Source organism: Papio anubis, chromosome 19, assembly GCF_008728515.1.
Source record: "Papio anubis isolate 15944 chromosome 19, Panubis1.0, whole genome shotgun sequence".
NCBI classification, from domain to species: Eukaryota; Metazoa; Chordata; class Mammalia; order Primates; family Cercopithecidae; genus Papio; species Papio anubis.
In genome coordinates this window covers 69,037,515-69,058,401 of record NC_044994.1, presented here as the reverse complement: position 1 = coordinate 69,058,401, position 20,887 = coordinate 69,037,515, and the positions used below count along the sequence as shown (strand labels likewise).

At 45.1% G+C, this 20,887-nt stretch overlaps 1 protein-coding gene across 1 annotated transcript in view; it reads right to left on the bottom strand.

Moving 5' to 3' along the window:
• ZNF236 (zinc finger protein 236) overlaps positions 1-20,887 on the bottom strand; it is a 134,129-nt gene that overhangs the window by 5,307 nt on the left and 107,935 nt on the right. The window contains exons 28-31 of the mRNA XM_031658648.1: positions 20,258-20,389; positions 11,118-11,315; positions 7,472-7,601; positions 6,430-6,606 (exon numbers count right to left, since the gene is read on the bottom strand). Of these exons, the coding sequence (XP_031514508.1) occupies positions 6,430-6,606; positions 7,472-7,601; positions 11,118-11,315; positions 20,258-20,389 (637 nt within the window). The remainder of the gene's footprint in view (positions 1-6,429; positions 6,607-7,471; positions 7,602-11,117; positions 11,316-20,257; positions 20,390-20,887) is intronic.

Below are 20,887 nucleotides of genomic sequence, written 5' to 3'. Positions count from 1 at the left end.
CAACAACCAAATCACAAATCTCACGAATCACACCACCTCCAACAACCAAATCACAAATCTCACGAATCACATCACCTCCAACAACCAAACCACAGATCTCACGGAGCACCACCTCCAACAACCAAATCACACCCGCAAAATGCATGAAGCACCCCAAGGGGTCTACTCCGACTTTAACATTTCTAGCTCCTTGCACGGCTACTGCCACCCTCTGAAACCTACTCTAGGTCATTTGTTGTCATTCCTTCCTCAGAGATGGATGGTACTGCTAGATTCTGTGTAGGAAGCAAAGATAAACAAGAGACAGACAGGCAGTAGGATCACACCCCAATATTCATACCCTGAAGGGCGTGAACGTTAGCAAATCAAGAGAGAAACCAAAGCCCACATGTTGTCTGTGCCAGGTCAACAGGATGCAGACAGGAGCAGTTGGTGCAGATTCTGTTTGCTCTGTGCCCCTGAGCACCGAGATAGTACCTGAACTGCATGCTGCAGGAAAAGGGGCTTCCAGACACGCTGTGAAGACAGACAGAGATGCTATTCTGGGCCTCTGACTGCCCAGGTGCTGAGAGCCCCTACAGAAAGCTCTGTCCAGAGAGAAACCAGCTGCTCAGAAATGCTGTGCTTGCTCAGGTTCTGGGCTGCCATTTTACTCCAATAAATTTCTGCGTCCTTGCCAAAATGTATCATAAATTTGATCTAATCAAATTTGTGTGTGTGTGTGTGTGTGTGTGTGTGTGTGAGAAAGGGGCAGTCCATAGCCAGCTTCAACAACTGCATACACTAAGTATTAAAGTAACAAAAGCACGGGCTTCCAGAGATCATGGTGGATGGGAGGCGGGACTAGACTCAGGGACAGAGCAGCATGTGGAGGCTCGCACTGAATTTTTGCCCCAGAACAACTAGGGGAATAAATCAGGAAACCTGAGAGAAACCACAGACTCTCTGAAGGAAGTGGATTGCTCCTGCAGGACCCAGGAGACACCTCAAATACTCCGCCACAGCAAGACCCGCCCAAGGAGAGTCTGAGCTCAGACACGCATAGCCCAGCCCCCACCCAGTGGTCCTTCTCTACCCACTCTGGTAGTGGAAGACAAAGGGCAGATATTCTTGGGAGGTCTAGGGCCCCGCCCACTGCCTGTTCCTCCCTATACTACCATAGCTGATGCGCTCTGGAAAGCACCACTTCCCGGCAGGAGGCCAACCAGCGCAAAAATAGAGCATTAAACCACCAAAGCTAAGAACCGTCACAGAGTCCATCTCACCCCCCTGCCACCTCCACCGGAACAGGCGCCAGTATCCACAGATGAGAGACCACAGATGGTTCACATCACAGGACTCTGTGCAGACAACCCCCAGTACCAGCCTGGAGCCGGGTGGACTTGCTGGGCGACTAGACCAAGAAGAAAGGTAACAATCACTACAGCTGTTCTCAGGGAGCTACAGCCACAGGAAAAGGTGGACAGTACTACATCAAGAGAACACTGTGTAGGACCAAAGAATCTGAACAACAGCCGTCAGCCCTAGACCCTCCCTCTGACAGAGCCTACTGAAATGAAAAGGAACCAGAAAACCAACTCTGGTAATATGACAAAACAAGGCTCTTTGACACCCCCCAAAAATCACACTAGCTCACCAGCAATGGATCCAAACCAAGAAGAAATCCCCAATTTACCTGAAAAACAATTCAGGAAGTTAGTTATTAAGCTAATCAGGAAGGCACTAGAGAAAGGTGTAGCCAAAGGTAAGGAAATAAAAAAACAATACAAGAGGTGAAGGGAGAAATATTCAATGAAATTGATAGCATAAATAAAAAAACAAGGAAAACTTCAGGAAACAATAGACATAGAAATGCAAAATGCTCTGAAAAGTCTCAGCAATAGAACAGAACAAGTAGAAGAAAGAAATTCAGAGCTCGAAGACAAGGTCTTCGAATTAACCTAATCCAGCAAAGACAAAGGAAAAAGAAGAAGAAAATATGAACAAAGCCTCCAAGAAGTCTGGGGATTATGTTAAACGACCAAACCTAAGAATAATCGGCATTCCTGAGGAAGAAGAGAAATGTAAAAGTTTGGAAAACATATTTGGGGGAATAATCGAGGAAAACTTCCCCGGCCTTGCTAGACCTAGACATCCAAACACAAGAAGCACAAACAACACCTGGGAAATTCATTGCAAAAAGATCAGTGCTTAGCCACGATGTCATCAGCAACAGCAGCTAAAAAAGCAGAGGGACATTATATAATGATAAAAGGCCTTGTCCAACAGGAAAATACCACAATCCTAAACATACATGTCCCTAACACTGAAACTCCCAAATTTATAAAACAATTACTAATAGATCTAAGAAATGAGATAGACAGCAACACAATAATAGTGGGATACTTCAATATTTCACTGACAGCACTAGACAGTTCATCAAGACAGAAAGTCAAAAAAGAAACAATGGATTTAAACTATACCCTGGAACAAACTGACTTAACAGATATATATATATATAAAACATTCCATCCAACAATTGCAGAATACACATTGTATTCAACAGCACATGGAACCTTCTCCAAGACAGACCATATGATAAGCCACAAAATGAGCCTCAATAAATTTAAGAAAATGGAAATTGTATCAAGCACTCTCTTAGACCATGGTGGAATAAAACTGGAAATAAATTCCAAAAGGAACCTTCGAAACCATGTAAATATACGAAAATTCAATAACCTGCTCCTGAATGATCACTGGGTGAAAAATGAAATCAAGATAGAAATTAAAAAATTATTCGAACTGAACGACAATAGTGACACAACCTATCATAACCTCTGGGATACAGCAAAGGCAGTGCTAGGAGGAAAGTTCATCGCCCTAAATGTCTACATCAAGCCTGAAAGAGCACACACAGACAATCTACGGTCACACCTCAAGGAACTAGAGAAATAAGAATAAACCAAAACCAAACCCAGCAGAAGAAAAGAAAGACCAGAGCAGAACTAAATGAAATTGAAACAAACAAAAGATAAAATGAAACAAAAAGCTGGTTCCATGAAAAGATAAATAAAACTGATAGACCATTAGCAAGATTAAGAAGAGAGGAAATCCAAATAAGCTCAGTAAGAAGCAAAACGGGAGATACCACAACTGACACCACGGAATATAAAAGATCACTCAGGCCAGGCGCGGTGGCTCACGCCTGTAATCCCAGCACTTTGGGAGGCCAAGGTGGGCGGATCAAGAGGTCAGGAGATGGACACCATCCTGACTAACACGGTGAAACCCCATCTCTACTAAAAATACAAAAAAATTAACCGGGCGCAGTGGCAGGCGCCTGTAGTCCCAGCTGCTCAGAAGGCTGAGGCAGGAGAATGGCGTGAACCCGGGAGGCGGAGCTTGCAGTGAGCTGAGATCACGCCACTGCACTCCAGCCTGGGTGACAGAGCGAGACTCCGTCTCAAAAAAAAAAAAAGATCACTCAAGGCTACTATGAACACCTTTACACACATAAACTAGAAAACCTAGAAGAGATGGACACATTCCTGGAAAGATACAACCCTCCTAGCTTAAATCAGGAAGAACCAGATACCCTGAGCAGACCACTAACAAGCAGCAAGATTGAAATGGTAATTTAAAAACTACCAACAAAAAAAAGTCCATGACCAGATGAATTCACAGCAGAATTCTACCAGGCATTCAAAGGAGAATTGGTACCAATTCCACAAGACAGAGGAAAAGAGAACCCTCCCTAAATCATTCTCTGGAGCCAGTATCACCCAAATACTGAAACCAAGAAAGGACATAACCAAAAAAGAAAACTACAGACCATTATCCCTGATGAACACAGATGCTAAAATCCTTAACAAAATACTAGCTAACCAAATCCAACACATATCAAAAAGATTCTCCACCATATGATCAAGTGGGTTTCATACCAGGGATGCAGGAATGGTTAAATATACACAAGTCGATAAATGTGATACACCACATAAACAGAATTAAAAACAAAAATCAGATGATCATTTCTACAGATGCAGAAAAAGCATGAGACAAAATCCAGCATCACTTTATGATTAAAACTCCCAGGAAAACCAGCATACAAGGGACATACCTCAATAATAAAAGCCATCTATGACAAGCCCACAGCCAACGTAATACTGAATGATGAAAAGTTAAAAGCATTCCCTCTGAGAACTGAAACAAGACAAGGATGCACACTCTCACCACTCCTCTTCAACATAGCAGTGGAAGTCCTAGCCAGAGCAATCAGAAAAGAGAAGGAAATCAAGCGCATCCAAATCAGTAAAGAGGAAGTCAAACTATCACTGTTTGCTGACGATGTGATTGTTTACCTAGAAAACCCAAAAGACTCTTCCAGAAAGCTCCTAGAACTGATAAAAGAATTCAGCAAAGTTTCCAGATAAAAAATTAATGTACAGAAATCGTAGCTCTTCTATACACCAACAGCAACTAAGCTGAGAAATCAAGAACTCAACCCCTTTTACAATAGCTGGAAAAAACAAAACAAAACAAAAACAAACCAAAAAAAAACCTTAGGAATACACCTAACCAAGAACGTAAAAGACCTCCACAAGGAAAACTACAAAACACTGCTGAAAGAAATCACAGATGACACAAACAAATGGAAACACATCCCATGCTCATGGTTGGGTAAATCAATATTGTGAAAATGGCCATACTGCCAAAAGCAATCTACAAATTCAACACAATTCCCATCAAAATACCAACATCATTCTTCACAGAATTAGAAAAAACAATTCTAAAATTGATATGGAATTTTAAAAGAGCTCACATAGCCAAAGTAAGACTAAGCAAAAAGAACAAATCTGGAGGCATCACATTACCTGATTTCAAACTATACTATAAGGTCAGTCACCAAAATAGCATGGTACTGGTATAAAAATAGGCACACAGACCAATGGAACTGAATAGAGAACCCAGAAATAAACGCAAATACTTATAGCCAAGGGATCCTCAACAAGGCAAACAAAAACATAAAATGGGGAAAGGACACCCTTTTCAACAAACGGTGCTGGGATAATTGGCGAGCCACATGTAGGAGAATGAAAGTGGACCCTCATCTCTCACCTTATACAAAAATCAGCTCAAGATGGATAAAAAAACAGTCTAAGACCTGAAACTATAAAAATTCTAGAAGATAACATTGGAAAAACCCTTCTAGACATTGGCTTAGGCAAGGACCAAGAACACAAAAGTGAATGCAATAAAAACAAGGATAAATAGCTGGGACTTCATTACACTAAAGAGCTTTTGCATGGCAAAAGGAACAGTCAGCAGAGTAAACAGACAACCCACAGAGTGGGAGAAAATCTTCACAATCTATACATCTGACAAAGGACTAATATCCAGAATCTACAACAAATTCAAACTAATCAGTAAGAAAAAAACAAACAATCCCATCAGAAAGTGGGCTAAGGATATGAATAGACAATTCTCAAAAGAAGATATACAAATGGCCAGCAAACATATGAAAAAACACTCAACATCACTAATGATCAGGCAAATGCATATCAAAACCACAATGTGATACCACCTTACTCCTGCAAGAATGGCCATAATCAAAAAACAAAAAAACAGTACATGCTAACATGGATGTGGTTAACAGGGAACACTTCTACACTGCTGGTGGGAATGTAAACTAGCACAGTCACCAGTTTTAAAAAAGTGTAGAGATTCCTTAAAGAACTAAAAATAGAACTACCATTTGACCCAGCAATCCCACTACTGGGTATCTACCCAGAGGAAAATAAGTCATTGTATGAAAAAGACACCTGCACACGCATGTTTATAGCAGCACAATTCGCAACTGCAAAAATGGGGAACCAACCCAAATGCCCATAAATCAACAAGTGGATAAAGAAACTGTGGTATATATACACAATGGAATACTACTCAGCCAAAAAAAAAAGGAATTAATTAATGGCATTTGCAATGACCTGGATGAGACTGGAGGCCATTATTCTAAGCGAAGTAACACAGGAATGGAAAACCAAACATCATATGTTCTCACTCGTAAGTGGGAGATAAGCTATGAGGATACAAAGGCATGAAAGTGACACAATGGACTTTGGGGACTCATGGGGAAAGGATGGGAAGGGATTGAGGGATGAAAGACCTATAAATAGGGTGCAATGTATACTGCTTGGGTGATGAGTGCACCAAAATCTCACAAATCATCACTGAAGAGCTTACTCATGTAACCAAACACTACCTGTTCCCCCAATAACCTATGGAAATAAACAAATAAAATAAAATAAAGCACAGGTTTCCAGTCCACACAACTGAGGCTGTACCACGTGCAATGCACAATCACCGTGTGAACTGAAGGAAACAATGTATGCGAAACACAGGGTGCCTCGCAGGCCACCGAAGTGTACGCACTCCCAGGTGCAGTGTTCTCACCAGCATAGCTGTGCGCCCGCTTCATGTGCAGCTTCATGTTGCTCTTCTGCGTGAAGCCCATGACGCAGTAGGCACACTTGTAGGGCCGCTCCCCCGTGTGCTTCTTCATGTGCACCTGCAGTGCGCTCTTCTGGTTGAAGGCTTTCTCACAAAGCGTGCAATGGAACGGCCGCTCCCCTGTACAGAAAATGGCACATGTCAATGTCTCTAAGAAGAGGATAGTGGATGCCTGGGCTCTACCCTGAGGTATGAACAAGAGGGACTGAATGTTCCTCTTTTCTCTTAGGCTTTCAGCCTGGCTGTTGTCTGAACCAAAGGCTGGAGGAGCCATGGGGAGACCAGAGGGATCCCGGCCAGGTCCTAACAACCCCCAGCAGATGGGGCAGAGGGATCAGAGAGCCATGGAAGGGCCATGGTGGATGCCGCCTGTGGAACCCCAGACCCACGGTGAGTCGTCAGATGATCATGACAAAAATGAGCATGGGATGATGTCTTGTCAGGCCAGGGCGGAGACAGAAGGGCTGACACAGAGCTATCATGTACCAGTCAAGAGGCAGAGAGATGGGAGAGCTTGTTTCTTTGTTCTGTGTGTTTTTTGTTCTCTAAGACAAAAAGTTTGAGCAGATTTAGGTGGTGTAGGAAAAGCCAGTAGAGAAAAAATGTTTTAAGATAGAAGAGGAAGATTAAAAATTAAGTTCCCCAGTGACATGAGGACATGGGACCCAGGCACTGGGGGCTGCCGGTTTGCTCTAGCAGGAGGGAAGGAGGGACGTGATGTGGTCAACATCCCAGACACGGCACAGGAGCCTTGCGTGACGCTTCTGTTTCCTACGGTCATAATGTAAGCAGCAAAATCTTCCATGTGAAAAGTTAGTTAAGATGATAAATAGGTCAAAACTCAGGGAAAATGGAACATGTAGACCTTGCTTTATAAATAAAGCATTCCATCGCTTGCGAATATTGTACAGGTGGAATTCTGTTTTCTCGCCCATGGTGTCTACTTCAAAGAGTAAGGAAACAAAAGCGCATCCCTCCCTGTTACCTGTGTGGATGCGGCTGTGGCGCTCCAGCTGGCTTGGTTTGGCAAACGCCTTCTCACAAGTGTCACATTTAAACACTCTTGGCTTCTGGGAGCTCAAAGAGGGGCCGGCCTGGTGTGTCTGCATGTGCTCCTGGGAGACAACACACAGAAACCAAGAAACGAGATCAAAACGGAGCTTTCGCAACCAGAAACAAGAGGAAGTAAATGACTACAAAGTTCAAGTCAGTAACAAGGACAAAATTAAAGGCTAATCTGTGATTTGTGTTCTTAAGGACTTTATCCATTGGTAGTGACAACAGGGTGATGGGCTTGGGGCTTCTCGGGGAGACTCCGGTCCCCATCTGAGCTTTACCGCCTGCTAGTTATATGGCTTGGCCACATCTGTGTCCCAAATCGGGGTAGAAATATCTCCTTCATCAGCTTTAACTGAGACCAAGGGCATCAAGCCACGAGCCTAGTGCAGGAGTCCAGGTGAGCTCTCTCCGTTGGCTGTGGGGGATCCTGTCCCCGTTTCACACAAGAGTCCACCCAAATGTCACGGCCCGAGGCCACCCATAGGTTGTGGCCCGAGGTCCTGCGGCACCCAGCTGGACGTGTTCAGTGACTCTCACCCACGAGTCCTCGCGGAATGCCTGTGATTCCGAAGTGCATTCTCCTGGTGATATGACAACTGCCTCACGGTGGCTCTGGAGGCTTCTAAAGCCAAGAGGAAACTGTTCCCTTCTCACGTTGTGACTGGCAACTTGCCAGAGATACTACATTCACGTGACCACAAATTTCTCAAAGATCTGACAGCTGCTGCCCTTGCAGGCACCTGAGGATGTGCAACGTGGTTATTTTCCAAAATTGCACAAGCACAATAACTATCCTGATAGAACTCCAGAGTCTTTAGACCTAACCTCTACCCTGTAAGGCAGGAGTCATGGAAAAGTACATGCTTCCTGTGTGTGTTCAATGTGACTGCCTGTGTTCCAGTTGCAGACGTCACATTGCTCAAGGCCCAGCACAGCCTGGGAGGTGGATGTAATGAAAGCAGCAGGGTGGGAAAAACAAACTCGGGAGGTGAGTGCGGGAGCCTCCCCAGGACGGCAGACCAGGCAGAGCCAGGACTGCAGGTGAGGCCTGACCAGTGACGACACCACCCCTGACGACACCAATCACCATCAACAGCTAGAGGGCATTCCTCGCCCACTCCGTCTGGGGTTCCCACCCGGTCCGCGTTGGATGTAACTACAGTCAGTCACACTGAGCACTAAGCTTCCTGAGGATGGAGCCACCTGTTTCTGGGACCACCTTCTTTGCATACAGTAGGCACTCACTGTTTGCTAAACTGAAAGGAGGACAGAGAGAGTCCGCGGGGGAACAGAGTGTCTGGTGGGACGGAAAGGAAAGCTTTTATAACCTTGGCTTCTGTTTCTCTGACCCCAGAGAGAGAAACTTCCTGCAGTGGTAACAGTACATGCGGCTGCCACTCTATGCTGCTGACTTTAAAAGAAATATCGACGAGCTGCACTCCTCAAAGGGAGGAGTTAGGCTTACCCTGCGGCACAGGTTACTGTAAACCTAGTTCTCCCTAGAAAGTGCTCTCTGAGACAATGGCAAATGTTCCTCAAGAAAGAATTTCATCATAAAATAAGTTTGCAATCAGCTGGAGTTAATATCGTTCTTACTGCAACACAGCTGTCGGCCTGGCTCTGCTACAAGGGAGGTGTGAAGTTTTAAGAAGGGGAGGGGTTGTGCCCTGAAGTTGGTGGGGACTCAGCAGAGCCGCCAGCATGGCCGTCAGCTCGCTGCACCAGAGGATGCTAATGCAGTCCTGGGGCAGGGAGATTCACCAGAAGGTTTCAAAAGAAAGAGTCCTGTTGATAGTTTATTTTGCTGTGCAGAAGCTCTTAAGTTTAACTGGATCCCATTTACCAACATTGGCTTGTGTTGCAATTGCTTTTGGCATCTTTGTCATGACATCTTTGCCTGTTCCTCTCTCCAGAATGGTATTGTCTAGGTTGTCTTCCAGGGTTTTTAGAGTTGTGGGTTTCACATTTCAGTCTTCAATCCATCTTGAAACAGAAAACCAAGTATCACATGTTCTCACTGATAAGTGGGAGCTAAATGGTGAGAACACATGGATCCATAGAGAGAAGCAACTCATACACACTGGGGCCTCCTTGAGGGAGGAGGGAGAGGAGCATGTAAAAGTATTGGCTACCTAGCTTAGTACCAGGGTGATGAAATAATCTGTACAACAATCCCCTGTGACCTGAGTTTACCTATATAACAAACCTGCACATGCACCTCTGAACCTAAAGTGAAAGTAAAAAAAATTAAAAATAAAAAAGAACCCAAGCAGCCAAGCAACAGGCTTCCTTCAGGCACAAAGAGGGAGGCGTGAGGGACTCGGGGCTCACCAGCCCCTGGAGGGACCGGGGAGAGGAGCCACAGCAAGCGCCACAGGTGGGGCCCCGGGCTTCCCAGCTCAGACAGGACAGGGCCATCACCACTGACACCACTGGCCTGCAATACACCCAATGTCCGTGTGCTCTACTCCACACTCCAAAACAGCCATCCTGGTCACAGGGATCCAAGGATTCCAGTTCCTGGGACAGGAATTCCTTGAGTAGGACTCTCCCTTCTTCTTGTCCTACACTCATTAAAAGACAACAGACACACGAAGGCCACAAACAATCCCTGCCCCCCAACATACACAGGAACCCCAAGGGTCCAGCTGTCTTAGCACAGCTTTCCTTCCCGGCCGGCGTGGCATGCCTCTGACCTCCGCATGGCCTGGCCAAGGCTGGTCAGAAATTTCGCAGGCTATCCCTCACTTGGAATTTGTCTGCTTTTCTCATGTTATGAGGTTTTTGGGAGAAGTGTCATTTTCATCCCACTCTGCCAAGGACAGATGCAGTCTTGATATGTGGGTGCTGACACTGGCCACGGCCGCTGGGCTAGAGTGGTGCTGGCTAGGCATCCGCGCTGCACGCTCCTCTGTGTTCCACCCCTTCCACACCCCATTCCCTTCACACAGAAGACGCAGCGCCCTGGGCTGGACATCAGAGCACCCTGCTGGGATTCTGCCTCCTGCCCACTGTAGCATAGCACTGTCTGTGGGGATGTCCCAGAACTCATCCTCTGCTTCCCACATGCGGGCACTCAGGTCTCCACTGTGCAATGATGGCTCTGCTGCAGTGGAAAGCGTGCGCAGCTAAACCTTGGGAGGCTGAAGGGGCATCTTCAGGGCTGGTCCCCAGGGTGGGCACACATGCATTTGTTAGGGCCGCCCAATGCCCCTACAGAAAGTCCTACCAAGCCACAGTCTCAACAGCCATTATGTGAGCCAGCCTCTGTTTCCTGACAGCCTCGACAATGGGCGCTGACAGACGTTCACATTTCTGCCAGTCTGACAAGGGAGAGAGGGCATTGCAATGTTATTTTAACTTGTGTTGCAAACTGACTGTGAGTTGCAGGTGAACATGCAATCCATCTGTACAGCAAGCGGACCGCTTACAACCAGAACAACACTAAGTCTACATCTTTTGAGCTTTTCCTCAAAAACACATGCCGGATTCCCGGCCGGTGTTAAATCTTGGACTCTGCATCTCTAGCCACCTGGGGGGTACACAGCTGTGCTGCGGCACGGTAGGCCTACCTTGAGGTGCGTGGCGCGCTTGAAGGCCTTCCTGCACACAGGGCAGCCATGGATGCGCTCCCGGCCGTGCACCTCCTTGCTATGGTGCATCAGCACGGCCGCCGACGAGAAGGCGCGGTCACACTCCAGGCACTGGTGTGCCCGGCCCTCCTTCTCGGGCTGGCTGCCCGGGGCCAGGTTCCCAGAGACACCAGCTACCTGGAAAGAGCCAGAAATTCTGTGACTTTCCACTCACTTGGCTGGATTTGTGCAAGTTTGTGAACTGACAGACACCATGGTGATAACAGGGACATTCCTAGCATGGACGCGCCAAGCCCACGCTGCATGTCCTATCATCAGGATAATTTAGTCAGAGGCACCTTCCACACAATATGAGACCAGAATGCACACTCTGTCCTGCAAGATTGAGACCACACAACAGCAGCTAAGGAATGAGCTCTGTGCCACACCGACCAGGTGCAAAGTCCAGCTCCAGCGTGACTGTCTGGGCTACTCTGGGCTAAGTACTTAACCAGTCTGTGCTTGCGTCTTCATGGGAGAACCACCTGCCTACCAAGGGCTGCATATGGCAGGCATTCACTAAATGCTCGCTACTGGTAGTAGCTTTAGATAAACAATTCTTAACAACAAAAGGTGTTTTTAGCTTTTAATGGAATTAAACCATTTTTTTCAAACCGTGGATCACAACCAATTAGATTTTCAAATCATCTTACTGGGATGCCACCACCATTTGAAAAAATCATTTTCAAAAATTTCGAAAAAAATTTTTTGAGATGGGGTCTTGCTCTCTTGCCCAGGCTGGAGTTCAGCGGCACAATCACAGCTCACGATAGCCTCAAACTCCTGGGCTCAAGCAATCTTCCCACCTCAACCCTCCCAAATACCTGGGACCACAGGTACGTACCACCTCACCATCATGCCCAGCTAATTTTTTTATTTTTTGTAGAGACAGGGTCTCCTTATGTTGCCCAGGTTGGTCTTAAAACTCCTGAACTCAAGGGATCCTCCTGCCTCTGTCTCCCAAGTGCTGGGATTACAGGTATGAGGCACTGCACCTGGCTGACTCAGCTTTTATAAACAAGAGATTCCAGTTTTGCAAATGCAAATTTCTATGTGATGGCTTAACAAAACAATTATAATACAAATTAATGAGATCTGTCCACATTTTTATTATTCCTAGTTTATCAAATACTTTTTCATTAATTCTGGAATATAATAAGTAAACATTAAAGAAAAATACTTAACAAAAAAAGATTTATACAGGGTGCTATATTATTAATCTGTGCTGTAATTTTAAAAAATGGAATGGGAAAAAAGGAACAAAGGAAAAGATCAGAAAAGACATTGCAGCCATGTGAGATGTGCAGGAACTGGTCTTATTCTAGAATATGACACCTGCGTCAGGTGTGTGTCTACACGTATCTGTAGGTGTTATTCTATAACATGATACCTGTGTCAGGTGTGTGTGTCTACACATGAGTATCTGCAGGTGTTATTCTACAATATAACACCTGTGTCGGGTGTGTGTCTACAGGTGAATATCTGTGAGTGTAAAGTAAAATGACAGAAACACACGCGTATTGAGGTCACTGCATACAATATATTCCATGTGAGTCAAAAAAGTCTGAAAAGCACAGGAATAAATGATACTAAACGCTGGTTGTGTAACGCAGATAAATGCATGCTGACGAACATCAACTCAAACAAAAACCTGCAGTTATGGAGCGGCCTAATGTCCTCCATCAACGTTACGAAGCATCTACCAGGAGTCGTGGCAATGAACACACACAGAAAATTGTTTCTGAACCAAACATTTCACTCATGAGATGTGAGAATTCAATATCCGGTCCACGAGAATTCAATATCCGGTCCACATCATTCAAGGAAAGACAAACGAACACACTAAACTTTAAAAACTATTTCTGCAAAATATTTTTCAGCATAATCGCATCAGAAACAAAGCTTCTGAATCATTGCTACTACTGTGAAACAAATCTCCAATGTTCTGCTGAATTCCATAACTACATATATCTAAAAATCTACAGACTGAATTATATTAATAGAATTTTGCTAAAATCATACTTGCCCAAAGGAGAAGGGGAAATTGGTTACAGAATGAGTGTGAGATGATTTTTAAGCCTGAGGCATAAACTTGGCCACAGCTAGAAATAATGTGCTTCCCACAGCAGGTTATTCCGCGTGGGGGTGGGAGGGTAGAAGTGTATATGTCTACCCCCTCCCAAGCATGAGGAGTGTGGCTGTTGGGAAGCAGAAGAGAAAGGAAGGCAGCCTCTCACAACCACCTCTTAATGCGCCCGGAAAGGCCTGGCGCAGATCCAACATCCTCTGCGTCCAGCAGCCGGCACTGGCAGGAACTTAATTTTGTTTGCTGAACTGAAACAAGGTCAATATTTCAGAGAAATGCTGCCCACAACACACACCTGGGCACATGATCACCCTTCTGACCCCAAACCTCCCTCTAAAAACCTACCCCTTACTAAAAAGTTCCCAGCTGAGACCAGCTGATCTCAAGTAACAGGAAATCCAGGTGTAAATGCTCAAAATGATATTCTTCTATTCAGACACGAAGAGTGAGGTAAGACAGATCTAGGTTCAAACGCCAGCTCTGTCTCTATTGGCAGAGTGACTAAGTTATTCAAAGCTACCCTTAAATCTCAGAATCCTTGTGAGTAAAACAGGGCCGTGACACTTCAGACACCTCCCGGGCTGTGGGAAGGGCTTGGCTACATAAGACCACATGCCTAGTGGGAGCCTGGCCTTAGTCACCTGGCCAGCAAGTGTCGGCTCTTTTCTCCTGTAAAACGAGTTTCAAAACAAGGCCACGGCCCCTTAAGCAGTGAGTGAAGGAAGAAAGGCAGTTTGCTGCAGCAGCTCCCCTCTGATTTAATGGCTTGAAGTTGCTAACAAAGTTAGGTCAGGTCTCTTGATCTTTACGGGAAGGGTCAGGCAGAAATTAGTTCATTCGCTTTTGTAAAGACAGGCTGAGTAAGGCGGCAGTCTGTCAATGGCTCCCTTAGGAGAAAGACGTTTGTACATTGTGAGTACACATCTTGTCAGATCAGTATGGATTTCTCTTCAGGTGAACTACGAAGAAAAAGATTTTTAAAAAGCAAAGGTTGTTGCTCTAGGGACTTCACCAGAGAGCGATGTGAGCCCCAGGCCGTAGTAGCTGCTCCAGTGCCACCAGTAGTGTCCTCACCTGAGCACTTGCTTTGGGCCAGGACCTGTGCTCCGTGCCAGGTAACGTTACATGCCCAAATTCTGACCACTATGAGGTAGTCCTAACTACACCTCTGTTTGGGGGTTTGGGTTTTTGTTTGTGTTTGTTTTAAAACACGAACTTGCTCTGTCACCAGGTTGGAGTACAGTGGTGATCATAGCTCACTGCTGTCTCCAACTCCTGGGCTCAAGCAGTCCTCCTGCCTCAGCCTCCCAAAGTGCTGGGATTGCAGGTGTGAGCTACTGTGCCTGGCCACCTCTGTCTTAAAAACAGGCCATCACACAGATGTAGGATTGCCTGAGGGCTCCTGGCCAGAATGCACGGGAGCAGGGATGTACCCACATCACCAGAGGCTGCAGCCAGCACTCCCAGCCACTCTGTAGTGGGTTCAGATAAACCCAGGGTGCTTAAAGTGGTCCCAGCTTCCTCCCAGAAGCACAGGCCAGAGGCAAACCCAGGCATGTGTCTGAAGTCCCTGGTCAGAGCCCAGGTCAGAGCCTGGAAGCGTCAATGTGCATTCCATCTGTATCAAGAGAGCATTAGGATGAAATTAGACCGTGATTAAAACCAATTAATGTTGGCAAACAGTGCTACAAGCTAACAAGGGAAACTTACAGAAAACGTCTAAGAGAATTTCTCTTGCTAATTATAGGCATACCTTGTTTTCACTGAACTTCACTTTTTTTGCCCTCCATAGATATCCTGTCATTTTCACAAATTGAAAGTTTGTGGCGATGCTGCTTTGAGCAAGTCTACTGGTGCCATTTTTCCAATGGCACATGCTCACTTCATGTCTCTGTGTCACATTTTGGTAATTCTCGCAATATTTCAAAGTCTTTCATTACAGCGTATCTGTTACGGTGATCTGTGATTAGTGATCTTTGATGTTACTATTGTAATTGTGTTGAGGCACCACAAACCCTGCCCATATAAAATGGCAAACTTAATCTATAAACGTTTGTGTCTGACTGCTTCACCAACTGGCCACCCCACTTCTCCTTGGGGCTCCCTATTCTCTGAGACACAACAACACTGAAATGAGGCCAATTCATGACCCCACAGTGGCCTGTAAGTGTTCAAGTGAAAGGAAGAATCACACATCCCTCACTTCAAAAGCTAGAAATGATTCAGCTTAATGAGGAAGGCATATAGAGAGCTGAGAGAGGCTGAAAGCTCAGTCTCTTGTGTCAAACTATTAGCCAACTTGTGAAATGAAGGTAAGGTTCTTGAAGAAAATTAAAAGTGTTATCCAGTGAACTCATGAATGATAAGAAAGTGGAACTGCACTATTGCTGATAAGCAGAAAGTTTTAACGGCCTAGACAGATCAAAACAGCCACAACCTTCACTTAAGCCAAAGCCTAATCCAGAGCAAGACTCTAACTCTCTTCCATGTTATGAAGGCCAAGAGGTGAGGAAGCTGCAGAAGAAAAGTTGGAAACTAGCAGAGGTCGGTCCATGAGAACTAAGGAAAGAAGCCACCTCCATAACACAGCAGTGCAAGGTGAAGCAGCAAGTGCTGATGGAGAAGCTACAGCAAGTTCTCCAGAACATCTAGCCAAGAGCATCGATGAAGGTCACTCCATTAAACAACAGATTTTCAGAGTAGACAGAACAGCTTTATAGTGGAAGAAGATGCCTCTAGGACTTTCACAGCTACAGAAAAGTCAGTGTCTGGCTTCAAAGGACAGGCTGACTCTTTTATGAGGGGCTAGTGCAGCTAGTGACTTGAAGTTGAAGCCAATGCTCATTTACCATTCCAAAAATTCTTAGGGCCCTTAAGAATGATGCTAAATCCATTCTTTCTGTGCTCTACACATGAAACAATAAAGCCTGAATGACAGTACATCTGTTTACAGCATGATTTACTGAATATCTTAAGCCCACTGCTGAGACCTACTGGTCAGAAAAAAATGATTCCTTTCCAAATATTCCTGCTCTGGTCACGCAATGCACCTGGTCACCCAAGAGCTATGATGGAGATGTACAGAGGGACGAATGTTGCTTTCATGCCTGCTAACATGACATCCACTCTGCAGCCCATGGATCAAGGAGTAATTTCCACTTTCAAGTCTTACTAAGAAATACATCTCATAAGGCTGTAGCTGACACAGATAGTGATTCCTCTGATGGATTTGGGCAAAGTAAAGTGAAAACCTGTGGAAAGGATTCACCACTCTATATGCCATTAAGAACATTTGTGATTCATGGGAGGAAGTCAAAATATCAACATTAACAGGAGTTTGGAAGAAGCTGATTCCAGCCCTCATGGATGACTTTGAGAGGTTCAAGACCTCAGCGGAAGAAGCAACTACAGATGTGGATGAATGAGCAAGAGAATTAGAAGTGGAGCCTGAAGATGACTGAATTGCTGCAATCTCATGGTATATATAACTCAGCAGATAAGGATCTCATGGTATTTACAACTGTGCAGATAAGGATCTCATGGTATTTATAACTTGAGCAGATAAGGAGTTGCTTCTTATGGATGAGCAAATAAAGCAGTTACTTGAGACGGAGTCTCCTGTAATCATCACTCCTGGTGATGATGCTGTGAACATTGTTGAAATTGCAACAAAAGATTTAAAAGATTACAGAAACTTGGTAAAGCAGCAGTGGGCTTTGAGAGATGGACTCCAATTCTGAAAGAGGTTCTGCTTTGGGTAAAATGCTATCAAACATCATCGCATGCTATGGGGAAATCTTTCATGAAAGGAAGAATTGACGCAGCAAACTTCATTGTTGTCTTATTTTAAGAAATTGCCGGCCAGGCGCGGTGGCTCAAGCCTGTAATCCCAGCACTTTGGGAGGCCGAGACGGGCGGATCACGAGGTCAGGAGACCGAGACCATCCTGGCTAACACGGTGAAACCCCGTCTCTACTAAAAAAAAAACCAAAAAACTAGCCGGGCGAGGTGGCGGGCGCCTGTAGTCCCAGCTGCTCGGGAGGCTGAGGCAGGAGAATGGCGTAAACCCGGGAGGCGGAGCTTGCAGTGAGCTGAGATCCGGCCACTGCACTCCAGCCTGGGCGACAGAGCGAGACTCTGTCTCAAAAAAAAAAAAAAAAAAAGAAATTGCCACAGCCACCCCAAACTTCAACAACCACCACCTTGATCAGTCAGCAGCCATCAACATCAAGGCAAGACCCTCCACCAGCAAAAAGATTACAACTTGCTGAAGGCTCAGGTGATTGTTAGCATTTTTAGCAATAAGGTATTTTTAAATTAAGGTATGTACATTTAAAAAAATATATATTAATGCTGGTCAGGTACAGTGGCTCACGCCTGTAATCCCAGCACTGTGGGAGGCCAAGGTGGGCAATCACTTGAGCTCAGGAGTTTGAGACCAGCCTGGCAACATGGCAAAACCCCGTCTCTATTAAAAATACAAAACTTAGCCAGGTGTGGTGGTGCACGCCTGTGATTCCAGCTATCTGGGAGGCTAAGGCAGGAGAATCACTTGAACCCAGGAGGCGGAGGTTGCAGTGAGCTGAGATTGCACCACTGCACTCTAGCCTGGGCCACAGAGCTAGACTCTGTCTCAAAAAAAAAACAAAAAGGGGCCAGGCGCGGTGGCTCAAGCCTGTAATCCCAGCACTTTGGGAGGCTGAGACGGGCGGATCACGAGGTCGGGAGATCGAGACCATCCTGGCGAACACGGTGAAACCCCGTCTCTACTAAAAAAAAAAAAATACAAAAAACTAGCCGGGCGAGGTGGCGGGCGCCTGTAGTCCCAGCTACTTGGGAGGCTGAGGCAGGAGAATGGCCTAAACCCGGGAGGCGGAGCTTGCAGTGAGCTGAGATCCGGCCACTGCACTCCAGCCTGGGCGACTGAGCGAGACTCTGTCTCAAAAAAAAAAAAACCAAAAAGGAAAAAAAAAAGAAATAGTGCTGCTGAACACTATTATTACAGTATAGAATAAACATCATATGCCCTGGGAAACCAGAAAACTAAATCATAATGTTAATGTATGACTTGCTTTGTTGTGATAATTGCTTTATTGCAGTGGTCTAGAACTGAACGCACGTTATCTCTGAGGTATGCCTGTATTCACTGATACAGATTAGTTATCCACCTCATTTTTATATTTAATTAATCTGTCAAATTTTGAAAAAAATTACACGCTAGACCAAGTATTAATACTTGGTTTCTCTCATTACCATCTACTACTCAAATGGAAGTTAAAATGGAATATATCACTTCAATTGGGACATTTCAAACTAATCTTAACATAGATTACTCTAAAAAAAAATTATTCTTCTAGCTATATTAAACCAAATGCTAAAATCATAATGTTAAAAAATAGCAAAGTAGTTTCATTTACTAGTCACACAAAATACAGGAATTAGGTAAGGTATGCCTTGGAACTGATTTATGAACTCTCTGAAACATACCAGACTAATAAGGTTTCACTACAAAAGCACCATGAGAAAGAGAGCTTAAAAATATGACCAAGCCGCTAATGCGTTTTCTGTCTCAATGGATGTGTGTGGTCAACAGTTACCTCACCAGGCCTGAGGTGCTCAAACCCGGCACACTCCCCAGTGCCCTTGATCAGCTCCCGAGCATCACCGATAAGCCCCTGGAACATCCTGCTATTAGTAGGTAAGAGTGTATTTCATACCCAGGACCTTGGGCAATGCCACATAGTTTGTGCTGATGATGTGACTTATGGTGAAGGCCTATTTTTGTTTCATCTGGGGACCTGGGCCACTGCATTAGTTTGATCTGGAGGGGCTGGGGCCTGGAGACCGCATAGCTAAGCCCAGCCACACGGGCACTCCATGGCCACACGTCTGACCCTAATACAGTTCTGGATACCAGAGCTTAGCTGAGCTTCCCGAGTTGGCGACAGTTGGCAGGCACTGTCACACAACGTTCCTGGGAGAATCAGCAGTGTCTGTGTGACCTCACTGGAGCGGACACTGGGAAGCTTGTGCCTGGGTTCTCTGGACTCCACCCCACATGCCTTTTCCTTCTGCTGGTTCTCATCTGCACCTTTCCATTGTAACCACAAGTATAAACCACAACCACCAACAGATCAGATTTCTCTGAATCCGGTGAAACCTTGTAGTGAATCGTCAAACCTGAGGGCAGTCTTGGGGACCCCAGACACAAATGTGTTAAGTTATACAAACTGAAATTCAGTGAGACGAGCTCTGGTTACTCAGGTCAAACTCCAGGACATCCCCAGTGCTGGTTATATCTCATCTCTTTGTGAAAAAGCCCTTGTCCTACTGAAAAACAGGTAAGTCATTATTTTGAAAACTCATTTGCTAAAAATGTTTAATGCTTCCTAAATTCAGAGATTATTCATCATCTGTGCTTTAATTCTGACCCTGGAAACTTTTAAGCAAAGAGTTTTCAGACTCTTCTATATTTAGACTACTGCTTACTAAATATTTTGTCTCTCAAAAACATGTATTTTTAAGAAAAAAGACTAGCCAAATGACAAATAGATCTTGCACACAGATGCACACACACACACGTATATGAAAATGTATATGACACTTAACAGAACCAGCAAAGGTGTTACTAGGAAATCTGCAGAAAGAACTAAGTGTAAGTGGCTGGATATGCGAAGTCTGATCAGTAGGCAAATACAATATTAATAAGTTTAAAAATAGATTTACATATCACTGGTGGCTACATCTAATTTTGTGGTACTAAAACCTCACTCCCTAAGAAACAAATCACAAAATGACTGAGATGTGTACCTGTCATTCAACACACACCCCCGCAGAGCCTATGTCCACTCAGGATTCAGCTGGGGACACCTCAGAAGTCAGCCCCAGCCACCCGGGCCACACAGCACTCCCATGACCCTCTACCACCATCCCTTCTGAATCTGTATGTTTTTAAAAGCGACGAAAGCTCTGTGGATGAAGGAATATCCTGTACCTGGTAGGCTATTTCTTCACAAGCAGCAGACGCTGACTGTGGCGTGTGGCTCACTAGTATGACTTGCGGCGAGCCTGCTCCACCCTGGCCCGAGAGAGAGGGATCCGTGAGGAGTGCTGGGAACTGCTGACCCTGGCAAAAGATTAGTACTATTTCAGAAGTTGTAACATTAGCAAAACAAGTAATAATTTAAAAGCTCTTTTATGGTGCAGCTACCTTGGAAAACAAGCTGGTAGCTCCTCAAAAAGTGAACTGTGGAGTCACCACGTAACCCAGCAACCCAAGAGAAGTGAAAACAGAGTCCACTCAAAGCCTTGTACAGAAATGTCCACAGGAGAATTACCCATAACCAAAAAATGGAAACAGCCCAAATGCTCATCAACTGATAAATGCACAAATGAAATGTGGTATAAGGGAATACTGTTGAGTAATAAAAAGGTAGGAAGTTCTGGTACATGTTACAGCATGGAGGAACCTTAGAAATACTCTAAGGAATGAAAGAAGCCAGTCACAAAAGACAACACAGATGATCACATTTCTATGAAATATCCAGAACAGATGCATCTACAGAGAGAGACAGAAAGTGGACTGGCAGTTGCCAGGGGCAGAGGTGAGGGTGGGCCGGGGGTC